Source organism: Phragmites australis, chromosome 13, assembly GCF_958298935.1.
Source record: "Phragmites australis chromosome 13, lpPhrAust1.1, whole genome shotgun sequence".
Taxonomy (NCBI): Eukaryota; Viridiplantae; Streptophyta; class Magnoliopsida; order Poales; family Poaceae; genus Phragmites; species Phragmites australis.
In genome coordinates this window covers 1,832,823-1,846,240 of record NC_084933.1, presented here as the reverse complement: position 1 = coordinate 1,846,240, position 13,418 = coordinate 1,832,823, and the positions used below count along the sequence as shown (strand labels likewise).

Genomic DNA, 13,418 nt, shown 5'->3' with positions numbered 1-13,418 from the left:
GTTGTTTCTCACTAGTAATTTCGATTGGCATCTAGAAAAAAAATTGGATTGGAAAAGCTGGATGTTGACAAGACACATGGCAACGGATTGGTATTTGGTAGTCCTCCTTGTGACCTTGTCCAGCAACATCAACAATATCGTTGACATGGACATCCAACCATCTATAAAATGTTGATTAGCATAATAATTTTGCAAAATAGCACAACTTGTAAGTGGAATTTTAGACGAAAATGCCTCGAGAATCCGTACGACAGTGAAAGTTTATGTTCGTACATGACATTATATTGTGATGATCAAACTTCAATATTCAGTTCAAGCAACCATCTCCCATTGAATGCTTATTTGGAAGACAATATGAGGATTAGTGATGACATGCAATAATTAACTACGCGGAAATTTGTTTCATCTTGCTTCATCATTTGTTAAGAAGAACTACGTGGTAGGTATGAGGCATCTTCAGGATGAGCTAGCAGCTGATTTGCATGGCACCATATTCCACAACAGATACCCAACCACAATGCAATGCAGGACCAGCTCTCAGAATACAGCTACAGAGAAAAGGAAACAAGAACAAAATAAAATTGCATCCCAGGGGCCACTGATAACCGACAATTTCAATCCGTAGATGATCAATCTGCTAATCTTGTCTACAATGGGGTTCAGAACCTGTTCTTTGAAAGGAAAACAACAACAAAACCAATAATTGAATTGGATTGGATTATTGTTCACTCCTACTTGGATGATGTACGTATCTCATCTGTATCCGGCATGCTTGCACTGCACGCACTGACTTGCTCTGTAGATGGTGATAAGAGAAGGCAGCACAGATCTGTGCTGTGGAATAACTCCTTGGTGTGAGGAGTAAAGGTGTATGCAGGTGATCCGCATGTATGTGACTAACTCTTGTATCTGAACAAGCCTGGTTACCTGTAAATGCATCCCTTCTATGCTGCTCATGGACCACAGCACAGGACAGCAGATCCAGCCAGCCAACTGCTCCCTCATGGGCTCCATCAACCGCCCATTTGCACTTTGATGGTCATCCATCTCGTTCATCGTGTAAAAAAATTTGTTCTTTTTTCTGAAGTGATTTGTGGCAGATTAGTATCAGTTTAAGAAATTTAGCTTCAACTAAAGCAGTGCTCCTCTGCCAACCTCTAAGTTGCCTTACATTGTTCACATCTGAAGGCAACCAGGTTAGCGGTGCTCCAAGAACAAGCTTAATAGGAATTTTGTAGGGCGTGCCTTGACAGAACAGTTGAGTGTAATGCAATGCCAACTTTGAATAGTGATGTGTAAAGCAATGCCAACTTTAATCCTCAAGAACAAAGGTGTTACATTAAAAGCCAACAATGGCAGTACAAGGGTGTGTCCCAAGGGCATTGTCTGATTGCAAGGACGAATGGTAATAATGTAGCAAGAACAATACAAAGTTGCTTGTACAATGTACCCTTGAGTTCATACAACTGACACTGTGAAAGTTCAAGTTCCTGTTTGTTCACATGAGATTGTCAAAGATGCCACCATCCGCCTCGGCCAGCAAGAAGAACAAGCACCACATACATGGCATATTGGCATCTCACATTCTCAAGGGCACTTACTGGAATCTGGAATCGCCACGACAGTTCGACTGCAAAGATCACGAGTCCTCATCACTCTCATTGCTGAAGACTGAAGAAACTTTTGTGGCAACCTTTGGTTTCTTGCTAATATTGCCAACTGGAGCCTGTACATGCAAATAAAAGGTGGTCAATTTCATAATTAGAGATTGCTGTAAAAAAATGAACAATTGATAACTGTTCCCGAAATGACTCATTTTGGAGCTACCATGACACAATAGTATTACAGGTTTAATGGAAGACAAAAGTGAAAGCCAGTATCAGCATGTAAAAGGGCAGTCATGAATCTGATTCTGTTTTCTCTATTTCTGAGGAATTAGGAGAAAAGGTCAAAACTGGAGTCTAAAACTTCAACCGGAATTTTTAGTATTTGCCACTCAATTCACCGGCACTGCAAGATTTGCCAGTTGACACTCAGTCTCGTGTTACAATCGGGAGGCAAATCCTGGAATGTAAACATATTGAATGGCAAAAGTTCACCTTGGAAGGAGCCATTCTGGAGAATCCAAACTTCAATGTTTTCCGCTGATCCTGATTAGCAGGGGCAGCCACAGTTTTTTGTGCAGCACTCTCTATTGGGGTCTCTGACATCTCTTGCTTTTGCTGCTGCTGTTTCCTATGAGCATCCGCCCTGAAGCTGCATTAAGGAAATTACAAGTTCCACGTACATCCTAAATTCCTAATGCATATCTTAAGAATAACTCAGTATATTCATGGACCAATCATTTAGTCAAGTATGAATGGATACAGTTGAGCAATTTTTGCCAGCTCCTTCTCTTCTCGTTGTTGTTCACGTTTCTGCCTGTCATCACGGCTACCACTGCTGCTCTGCATTTCTCTCATCTCTTTAAACCTCTGCACAACATAGATATTCAGAATGGTTCTGATGAGCATATATTGCAAAAAAAAAAAAAGGACATGCATCACAAAAGAGAAGTAAGCACAAGCATTATTCAATGCACCACGCATGCAAAAAATAGATTACCTTTCTATGATTGTGATCATATGAGCTCAAATGACTCTCAAATTCATACGCCAGCTTGTATTGCTTATTGCAGAGGTTGCAAAAGAACACCTTCTGTATCTCGTTGACCTCACTGCGGATTTTTTGCTCACGTTCTGCTATGACCTGGATTGTCATGATTTGCACCAAGGAGGGAAAAGAAGCAACCAAATAAAAAGTGCACGAAATGCTCAAGACTCTTGACTGGTGATGCTAGCCATTCCCACATCATGTAAGCACAGCTGCTTACAAGCTATATAGTGCTTCCAACTAGATATAGGTTTCCCTCATGTCAAGCATCAACGCAGAAGAATCTTGGAAAGAACATACGGAAATTAGCATAATGTATTTGATTGCATACCTCACGCTTCTTTATATGTTCCTCAGTCTCCTCAAGTTCAATATTCAGTTTCTTTCTTTGCACATTCTCTTCCGATGTGAAGAAGTCATCTTCCTCTTGCTTCCCAACACCTAATTTTGCATCTCTGATGTCAGCTCTTATTGGCTCTAGAATACCTGCATGACAACAAAGAAAGATATTTCAAGAGGTGTAGAAGCGTCATCATAGTTCGCTGAAAATTACAAGGTCAATCTTCGGCAATCAACACTGCTACGGGTGTAGAAAGTGACATATCCCAAAAGGAATTTCTATGCAACTAAAGCTCTAAGTGTAAGTAAAACAGAAATATAAGTAAATGCAAAAAGTATATCAGCATTTTTGCCTTCCCACTTTTCCAGAGGGCCTTTGTAGTAGAAGGAAACAGCAAATTTTGAATCGTGTCAAGTATTCAGATGGAAACATTACTCCCTATGCAGCAAGCTATAAGGCACATGTAAGGCTTAAGAAGGTTTTAACTGAAAAACAAGATAAGGACAACAGAAAATGGCCATTCTTTCCCTGCTACCGATAATTTTGGAAATGGGAGAGTGGATAGTGCCACTTATAAATAGGAGAGGTAATAAGATGAATGATGGTAAAAAAAAAGGTGGTTAAAACTAGTTGTCGATGTAAAGAGTATAGGGGTCGCCCACCAGGATGGCCCGCGACGACCGGTTTTGTCATTATACGCTTTCGTTCTCCAGCCCAGACCCACCACGCGACCAGTCGGCGCCAGTGTGACCACAGCACTGGCCTTCGAAGGATTTCCCGCAACGCGGGGCAGGTACTCGTCTAAGACAGTCAAATCTCATTTAATGTCGCTACTCACGTCATTTTCCTTCCCCAGACAGTTCACCCCGGCTGAGACAGCATGACCGGCGTAGGGCTACCATGTCCCGTCCCGCAACATTAATTGTTGCAGGACAGGCTCGCAGACACAACAGGGGGCGTGGAAGGCGCGTATGGGAAATCGGCGATGGGACTGTGCAGGCCGGATGACCCGGGCGCGACAAGCGAAGATGTGTCCGATGGATGGGACGGGCATTGCAGCGCTCCAAGGCAGACACAGCGCATACGTATCCTGTAATGATAACCTATGTAGATCGTCTAGGTAGGCATGGGTCTATTTGATGGGCCTACATGTAAGACTCCTTTCCTCCTGGGCTATAAGGGGACGGGAGTCCACCTTGGCAAGAAGAGACCCAAAAAAGAGAAAGAGGCAAAGGAGAAACCATACTCAATAAGAAGAATACACAGAATGTAAGGTTATTACCCAAGGGGGGCCTGAACCAGAATAAACTTTGGTGTTCTTAGATTAGCACAGCCACATCCCCCAGAATACAAATCACGTACCCGTCATCCGATACACCCCGAAATCACTGTTAGGGATTAACCCTCGACATTTGGCGCGCCATGTAGGGGGGCGCGTTTTCGAGTTCTGGTAAGTGCTGTTAAATTACTTTGAGCTACCCATGTTTGAATCCCCGACAACCGGTGAGTCCCGCTCTGAGGATCCGGGTCGCTACGAGGTGTTCTTCATGGAATACGACTCAGACAAACCCGATATGTTTCAGATTCAGAACATTGGATCAGGATCTGAAGGCTTTGGGATTCAACAAAGAGCATCAGAGGCACCCATGTTCTCAGCGCCGACAGGGGCTCACGGACCGCAAGCTCCGGGGGAACCGGCCTCATCGACGGCAGCCACACTCGGAAGAGCACTCACCGCGTCGGGACGACCAACAACCCATCCCTGTGGCGCAAACCAAAACCATTGATCAGGTATGATCCGATTAGGTAAAAGAGTACCCAGAAACTAATCGGGTGTGTTGTTTCTTCGAGCAGGTTCAACCCGAGGACCAACAGAAGGGTCCACACTTTACACTTCTGACATGGGTGACAATCACTTCCCGTTGGATACCAGGATCTTAGAAAGGTAACCCTCTCCTCCCCCAGGACTAACCACTCATCGATAGGAAGAGGGAATCCTTATCCTACCTTGCAGGATTTCAAAACGGTATTGGTCGCTAAACGACGCACGTTCCTCCGACCAAGAACGAACGAGCACAGGATCCTGCATAGGCAGGTACATGGTTCAATTCTGTTTTTCTAATTATTAAATGCATAGCGGAGTATGAGAGCCTCTTAACTGAAACACGAGCATCATCCGTGCGGGAGAAAAACGCTTGCTAGCGATGAGGGACTCGCTACTAGGTGTAACCTTGATACCAAGGGGTTTTCAGTACCCAGACCAGACGATGGCGACATACCACTCCGAAGTGAGAAAGCTAGAGCAACGCATCATCGACCAGGAAGTCAGGCACCTCCCTCGCAAGGACTACCTCCTTGGCCGATGAGCTGGTCCTGGCCTCTTCTTGCGAACCCACCCTGGTCGGAGTCTTTGAAAAAAGATTCACACGACCACCCACCGCGGTCTCGGACCAACGTGGAAGGGATGCTTTGTTTGGAAACGGAACACCAGAGGCAACACCTTTGGAGGCAACGCCTCCCTCGGTGTCGTCGCCCTCAGGTGGCCATCATGTGGTCACCCTGTCGATTCGGGTACGACCTGGATGGATCAGATCTCGGACTACTTTTAGAATCAAGCAACCCCTGACGACTTATCAGCAGAAAGGGTCACGCGGACAGACCACGAGAATCCTCCATGATAGAGGGACGCCTCTACCACCTAGGGAGCAACGACTCTTTACTGAAATACATCGCTTAGGATGGGGGGAGCACAGCGTTCCCTAACATCCTCGGAGGCACGCGTTGAGGCCAAACCTCGCACTGCCCTCCACAATGCTTGTGAGCAGGTGAAACGGTGCGAGTCGTGCCAGTACCACAACCGAAATACCAACCTACCAGCTCAGGCACTGCAACCCATACCACTCTCTCGACCTTTCGCTGTCTGGGGGCTTGACATCGTGGGACCGTTTCCTAAAGCCTCAGGCGATTCTAAATTCCTACGCGTGGCAATCGACAAAATTCACGAAGTGGATCGAAACCGAGCCCGTTAGGGAGATCACCGTCACAGCAGCGATTAAAATCCATACGAGCGCTAGTAATACAGCTTGGCATAGATACAGACAACGGAACCCGATTCGCCAGTCAGTGGTCGCACGATGGTCGTCTCGGATGGCCAGCCAGTTGAGCCCGACTAGATGGCCTGGTGAAGACAACGATGAAAACTCGAGCGAAGAGTTCTGCGAACGTGCTCTATGGCTCGAGCAGCCAGGTCCTAACAGGGCCTCGGGCGCGACCGCGACCACCAAGCGTGAGGCTGAACGCAGGTCGTTGGCGACCTTCAGTTTCCCGGCCTCACGGGATCGGACTTTGCTAGGGGGTCAGCCGCAAATTACACAACTCGCGAAGCGCCAATTCTGTGTATAAGGCTGCTCGACGACGAGCCTGTTTGTCTATTTTGCAAGACCTTCCGGACGAGTGTGGAACATGATTTGTAAGTGTTTCAAATCCAAAAAACCATGCTTTCTGTGTTGCAAGACTTCACGGACAAACACGATATCGCACCAAATTGTAAGCATTTTTGTTTCAAGAACTTGACTGCCTGGTCAGCCATTTCTTCCACCGACCAGACAATGAGGGGCTAGAACTATTAGGATATGTGATTTGTCTTCTTGCAGCCAGGTTTGAGCTCTGTTTAGCCCACTCACTCATATCGATGGGACGTGATCCAAAATTGACCACTCGCACGCTGCGAGGGGAAAAACGCTGAGGGTTAACGATCATGATGTCGCCGCCCAATCACAGAAAAATTCCACATAAAGACAAGCATCCTTCATTACAAAGCGACCACTCAAGTAAAGCTCGGGAGCTGTTTCCGAACGACCTCAGGACATTCCTCCTAGGACCCAAAAATACCCCTAAGCGGGTCGAACCAGACGGTCCAAAGGCAGAAACGAACGGCGTACAAAAATGAGTCGACACAGGCGTCGAGCTCCTCCGTGGTCATCCGAGTACCTTCAAAACCGGCACCGACTACCGGCAAGAGGTCCAGGTCAAGGAAGTGGTCGCGGACGCAGGCAAGGGCAAGGCAGGCGCTGGAAACTCCGACCTCAAAAAGGTGATCACCGACGGTCTCGCGAATCCTCTGCTCAAGGCCACGTGCCTCTTCGGAGGCCGCCAGAAACCACTCAATATGACCGGTCACGGTGTTCCTAAGTGTCGGGTGAACCTGAACACCGATGGACTGAAGCAATGAGTCGAAGGGGGTAAAGGCCCGACTGAGTTGGTTATAGAATGTCACTCGCCGCTCGTCGCTCTCCTTGGTCATCAGCTCTAGGTCCTTCCCGGCCGCGAACAAATCCTCCCGACAACAGCGAAGGCGATCATAGATTCCTCTCTATGCAGAACGCTTTCCCTAGTCACCTGCTCTAGATCCCTCTGCACCGCGAGTAGCTGCTCACGGCAGGCTAGTCAAGAAACAGGTAGTAAGTCACACAGGAGTTAGTTGGTCAAATCCTGCACAGGTAACTTGGACCAGCATGTGGCTTAGGTGGTCAGAAATAACACACCTTGAAGATCGCTCGGCGTACTTGCTCGCTCGATCGCAAACCCCAGCTCACATTCGGTCGCCACCGCTAAAATACGCCGGTCGACGGGATCATTGGTGGGGATGGTCGGGGGTCCACCGAGAGCTTGGGAGCTGGTCAGCGGAAATGGGGGCTCGGTACGAGCGGAAGTTCAGACACTCCAAGGACTCTACGACCACAAACGACAAACCCATCAAAGAGCGAAAAACGGGACGGGGGGCTTCATTCAAATATATTATAGAACAAAAGTTACAATTGGAGTTTTTACTCGGTGCCTTCCACCCGGAAGACAGACGTCACGTGATCCACCGCCCCTTGATACTCCCGCTGTAGTCTCTCCTTAGCCTCGGGTCCGGCGACCACGGCTCCCTCCCGGACAAGGTCCAGGTTGAAGTTTGGGAAACAGCTGCGGTAGCACCGGAAATGTACTCCGCAGTCGACCTCACCGCCTGCGCCACGTCCTTTGCACTCCTTAGCGCCAGGGTGGCAGGGAGCTCAGAAAAGTTTTCTGCCAGGACCCTGATGGCGTAGACCCAGGCCCGGGCGGTGCAGTTGTCCTTCGGCTCGGTGGTTCCCAGCCCGAGGCTCCCCAGGGGATCTGCCAACGTCTTGAAGGCGTCTTGGAGAATGCTGAGGGTTGTTTGTTCGTCCTCCTTGAGCCGAGAGTGCTCGACGGAAAGCGTGGAGTGCTCAGCGGAAAGTGCAGCCTTCTCCCGCTGGAGCTTGCCACATCGTTGCTGCAGCAAGCGCCCAGCCTCTCTTTCCTGGGCCAGCTGTTTTTCCAGCTCGGCACACATGCTGGCCAGCACTTCCTTCTCCTCGACCAGTCTGCGAACAGAAGAGGGGATACGGCTGACCAGAGCAAGCAAGTCAAGGGCCGGCACGGGCTCTTCGACCGGGGACGTGGGGACAGGAGCTGCCGCCGACGCTCCAAAGGACGAAACCAGAGCTGGTGGAGGGACTGGAACGTCCTGCGGGGCGCCGTCGGAGGAGTCGTGACAGGAGCCACAGTAGCTACCATGGGCATGCGGCAAACAACAGAGTTACTGAATCAGGAAGAAAAGGAAATTCAAGGTATCTATATCTGCCCAGAGAAACTTACCGCGACAGCGGGGAGCTAAGCACAAGTATGTTCCTCACGATGCCACCGGACCGACTGGTCGGGGGAGGCAACCCCGCTATGGGCGGCCAGTACTCGGGGTCCTGCGAGCGCGTTTGGACGACTCCGCGGTGGGCGAGTCCCCCGTCGGAGTAGATACTCGGTCCACGACGGTCTGGTCAGGGCGCATCTGGTCGGCGCGGGCCTGGTCGTGCGGCCTCGGGTCGAACCTAACCTGGTCGGGTCGCAGAGCCGCTGCCCGCGATCGCCCCCTGACCCTGAGTAGACTAGTCGCCTCCCTGACCTAACGAGTTGATGTCATGATCGGGTTGGTGGGTGTCGGGGAAACAATAGGCGACGGTAAGGGCTGGCGGCCCTCACATTCAATCTCCTGAAAGACCTCCTCGACCTCGTCAACTATCAGTCGCAAGACATCTACCTCGGGAAGACGCTGAAAATGACTTGAGCCATAAGACCCTGACCAAGGAAAAAGCTTGAGTAGGAAACTCTGAAAAATGCTAAACATACCAGTCTAATTCGAGCCCTCTCCGACGGGGGGAACTCACACAAGGGGACACACAGAGGGCCACCCTTCCTGGCAGCTGCCGCTATCAGCGACCTGACCTTCAAGTCGATGACCTTGTTGGGAAGATCTGATCAAAAGGAGTAAGACACCGCTCGACCAAACACCTAGTGGCAGGGGGGCAACTGTGATGTTACCTGCAAAGCTCTTCCGTGTTTCATCGTCACTCCCGGTGTACATATAGACCGCGTGTGCTCTCCGCCGTAAGGGACACAGTCGGCGCTTGATGAAGTCGCAGACGACATCCGACCCCGACAGGCTGGCTTCCGCGAGCGTTCTAACCCGGCCGGCAAGGGACAGTAGTTCGGCGGACGGCGTGGAAGAGCTCCCCCAGCTCTCTGCGAGGTGCGCCGGCGCTTCCGGCACGCGGAGGTTGTCAAAAGAATCGTCGGTCGTGAGGTAGAACCACTCCTCCCTTCATCCCGACCACGACGATTTGAGATTCATCTCTAGATAGGAGCTCGCGACACCATCACAGAGACGGAAGACGCAGCTCCCAGTGACCGGCCCGTGCTGCACCCTGGCCGTATAGAAAAACTAGAAGAGATCAAGGCACGGCTCGATCCCAATGAAGTTTTCACATATGAGCGAAGATGCTCAACATGATGATGTAGTTGGGGTTGAGATGGAGGTGGCAGATAACGTAGAATGAGATGACGGTGCAGAAAAACTCGGAAAAGGAGGGGACGAGACCCGCCAAGAAGAACGAGGCGAAGATTACGATCTCTCCTTGGCGGGGAGCAAGGACCTCCCCCCCGCCCCTAGGACATCCCGAAGATAGGCGGCGCGGAAGCAGGCAATTCTCATACATCTACTTCAGCTTCGCGGTGGTGCACTTGGACTTGGGGAAGTCAAGGCTCCTTTCCGGTGAGCGGTAACATGGGAGCACAGCGGTGGTTTTGGCCAAAAGAGACGGGAGGAGATCGGAGGCAATGGGCTTTGGCGCTATGACTTGGAGTGCGAAGGGGTTTCCAGGGGGTTCCGCCTTTCGAGTTATAAGATCGACTCGGTTCCGCCGCCTCAAATTTGAGGGCCGTTTGGGGAACCGAAATTCCCTCGAAGTCTCGCGGCCGTCAAGGTTTCTCTCTCCCACGATCCTCTCTATGGACGGTTAACCTCCCCTCGGGATGCGGTTTCCTAAGCCAACAACAGTGGACCATGTCGTCAACCACTCCCTGGACAAAGCTCTTGTTCACCAGGGACCCAAGTGGTACGAACAAGTCTGACCACGCCCTTATAAAAAGCAGCTCAGATCATCATATCCACGAGGGAGCTTGGAGGCTACTGTTGATGTAAAGAGTATAGGGGTCCCCCACCGGGATGGCCCGCGACAACCGGTTTTGTCACTATCTGCTTTCGTTCTCCAGCCCAGGCCTACCGCGCGACCAGCCGGCGCCAGCGCGACCACAGCACTGGCCTTAGCAGGATTTCCCGCGACCAGGCAGGAACTCGTCTAAGCCAGTAAAACCTCATTTAATGCGGTTACTCACATCGTTTTCCTTCCCTGGCCAGTTCACCCCGGCTGAGGCGGCATAACCGGCGTAGGGCTACCGTGTCCCGTCCCGCAACATTACCGTTACTCACATCATTTTCCTTCCCTGACCAGTTCACCCCAGCTGAGGCGGCATGACCGGTGTAGGGCTACCGTGTCCCGTCCCGCAACATTAATTGTTGCGAGACAGGCTCGCAGACACAATAGGGGGCATGGCAGGCGCGCGTGGGAAACCGGCGATAGGACTATGCGGGCCGGATGACCCAGGCGTGACAAGCGAAGACGTGTCCGATGGATGAGACGGGCATTGCAGCGCTCTAGGGCAGACACAGCGCATACGTATCCTGTAATGATAGCCTATGTAGATCATCTAGGTAGGCATTGGTCTATTTGGTGGGCCCACATGTAAGACTCCTTTCTTCCTGGGCTATAAGGGGAAGGGAGTCCACCTTGGCAAGAGGAGGACCAAAAAAAGAGAAAGAAGCAAAGGAGAAACCATACTCAATGAGAAGAAAACAAAGGATGTAGAACTATTACCCAAGGGGGGACTAAACCTGGATAAACTCTAATGTTCTTAGATTAGCATAGGTACATACCCTAGAACACAGATCACGCACCCGTCGTCCAATACACCCCGCAATCATTGTTAGGGATTAACCCTCGACACTAGCCTTAGACCGATAGTAGCAAGCTGACTGTAATCCATCCTGACCCATAACTGAACAGCCAAGGAGATCAAGCATGGCAGCATATGATTGCCTTAACATGATCATGCCATTAGCTTTAGTCTAAAGCAATAATGAATTGATGACTGATGAATACATCAGGGAACAGCTAGAAACATTTATCGACATAGCAGACTGCATACAACGTGCCCCGGCCATCCCCGGCCATATGAATTTACTGATTCTATCCCAATAAAGCAATAACCCTCCTCACTGTGAATTCTGAATTGTGATAGCAACCGAGACGAAATCATTCGTGAAGAGAGCGGGACAGTAGAGTGGCATGTCAGAGAAGGGAGCGTGGTAGTAAAAGAAGATACCTTGCTCGTTCTTCCCGAGCCCCTTGCCGGTCTTCCACCCCATCTTCTGCAGCAGCCTGAATCCGACGTTGGAGGCGGTGAGCTGCGTGTGGACGGACGCCTGCTCGAGCCCCTCCGTGTCGAGGTTCTCCGTAGGCCGGTGGCTCATCGGCAGCCGGAACTCCTCCAGCTCATCCTCCTCCAGATCCAGGCCGCCGCCGCCGCCCTCCGCCTCCTGAACCGCCTTCCCGCGCTGCTTTTCCCGAGAACCGCAGCGAGCAAGACACAAAGATTAGAACCCGAATCAAGCAAGCGCGACGGTGGGTGGGTGGGTGGCCGTGATGTACTCACCATGGCTGGCAGGCCGCGAGCGTGGGAGAGGCGGCCCCTGGGGCTTCGTCGCAGTCGGAAGTGGGCCGCGCGGGTAGGAGGCGGCCTGGGGCGTCGATCTGGGAGGGCGGCGCGACGGCGACGAGCACCGAGGTGAGGGCAGCGACGAGGGGAGGAGAGGAGCGGAGGCGGCGGCTGGAGGGTAATGGGAGACGAAAGAGGTGGGTCGGGCCCACAACTCGGACCGGGTGGGATGGAGTTTGTGAATGAAATTTACAAATGTTGCAATGCATTTTTCTCTCGTTTACAAAACCATTTGGACAGTGGTATTGTTCACAATTAATACAAGAAAAAAGTTCTAATATGAATATATTCTCTACTACTTAAAAAGCATATGTGGGTCGGGCCCACAACTCGGACTGGGTGGGATGGAGTTTGTGAATGAAATTTACAAATGTTGCAATGCATTTTTCTCTCGTTTACAAAACCATTTGGACAGTGGCATTGTTCACAATTAATACAAGAAAAAAGTTCTAATATGAATATATTTCTCTACTACTTAAAAAGCATATGATGCTTCTTCCCGCGGGTCTGTCTCTAAGTCCTACCCTCCCTTCCACTCCCTCTGCTCAGCACCGATAAGTGGGTCCTCTTCGTGCTCTGTCTCCGCTCCTCCCAAGCCCCTCCCTTCGTCCTATCTCCGCTCCTCCCGAGCCTTCCCCCCATTTTGATCTCCTGGCGTTGCATCATGCCGTCCTGCTGCCCCCGCCCAACCGCGTCCACACCCTTCCTCCCCGTGCCGCCTCCTCCCTTCCTCCTCGCGTTACCTCCCCCGGCCATGCCCCTGCCCACTCGCACGCTTCCGCCTCGTTGCCTGCCATACCGACACCCTCCTCCCCTCCTCCGTAACCTCATCCTCCTCCGCTTCTTAGGCCTAGCCCAGACCACACTGCTCTCCAGCTGTCGCTGCCAACTTGGCTCGAGCCAGCGTCAGAGTAGGGGAGTGCTGCAAGAAGTGCATGATCAAGAACCGAGAGTCCATCGTGCGCTCATGCGTGCATAAGCAGGCCTAAGTCCACAACTCGAGAGGGAGCTGCAGCTTCTGCAGGAGGATAACGAGCAGGTACACCATGGAAGCTGCATAAACCCTCTTGCTCGCAAATCCATGATCCATATCCACCTCCTCGCATGTGGTCAGTAGTGGACCGGGTTTCTGGGATCCCAAGGTTGGGGTTACCGGATTTCTTGGTCGGGTTGTGTGATTGTATCATTAGAATTTGGGAATTAGGGTTTCGAGTTAAAGTGTTTGGTTTGTGTTTAGGGATTGGCTACATAT

At 50.8% G+C, this 13,418-nt stretch overlaps 1 protein-coding gene across 2 annotated transcripts; it reads right to left on the bottom strand.

The window, feature by feature from the left end:
- Positions 1 to 1,294: 1,294 nt before the first annotated feature.
- On the bottom strand, positions 1,295 to 12,349 carry LOC133888489 (uncharacterized). Of its 2 annotated transcripts, none has more exons than XM_062328761.1 (7): positions 12,104 to 12,349; positions 11,774 to 12,008; positions 2,984 to 3,138; positions 2,605 to 2,748; positions 2,368 to 2,474; positions 2,100 to 2,250; positions 1,295 to 1,726 (listed from the first exon to the last, which is right to left on the bottom strand). In XM_062328761.1, the coding sequence occupies exons 1-7, from the start codon at positions 12,104 to 12,106 to the stop codon at positions 1,640 to 1,642; spliced, it is 882 nt and encodes a 293-aa protein (XP_062184745.1). In that variant the 5' UTR covers positions 12,107 to 12,349; the 3' UTR covers positions 1,295 to 1,639. The 2 variants fall into 2 exon arrangements, with proteins under 2 accessions (XP_062184745.1, XP_062184744.1); XM_062328760.1 differs by having other exon boundaries at positions 11,774 to 12,005; positions 12,104 to 12,337.
- Between the last annotated feature and the right edge of the window lie 1,069 nt (positions 12,350 to 13,418).

Excerpts from the sequence above, each read along its gene's own strand:
- LOC133888489 (XM_062328761.1), bottom strand. Across the intron at positions 3,139-11,773 it reads GCTCGGGAAGAACGAGCAAG|GTATTCTAGAGCCAATAAGA; the intron begins GTATCTTCTTTT and ends GTTGTCATGCAG. Across the intron at positions 2,251-2,367 it reads CTGGCAAAAATTGCTCAACT|GGCGGATGCTCATAGGAAAC; the intron begins GTATCCATTCAT and ends ATGCAGCTTCAG.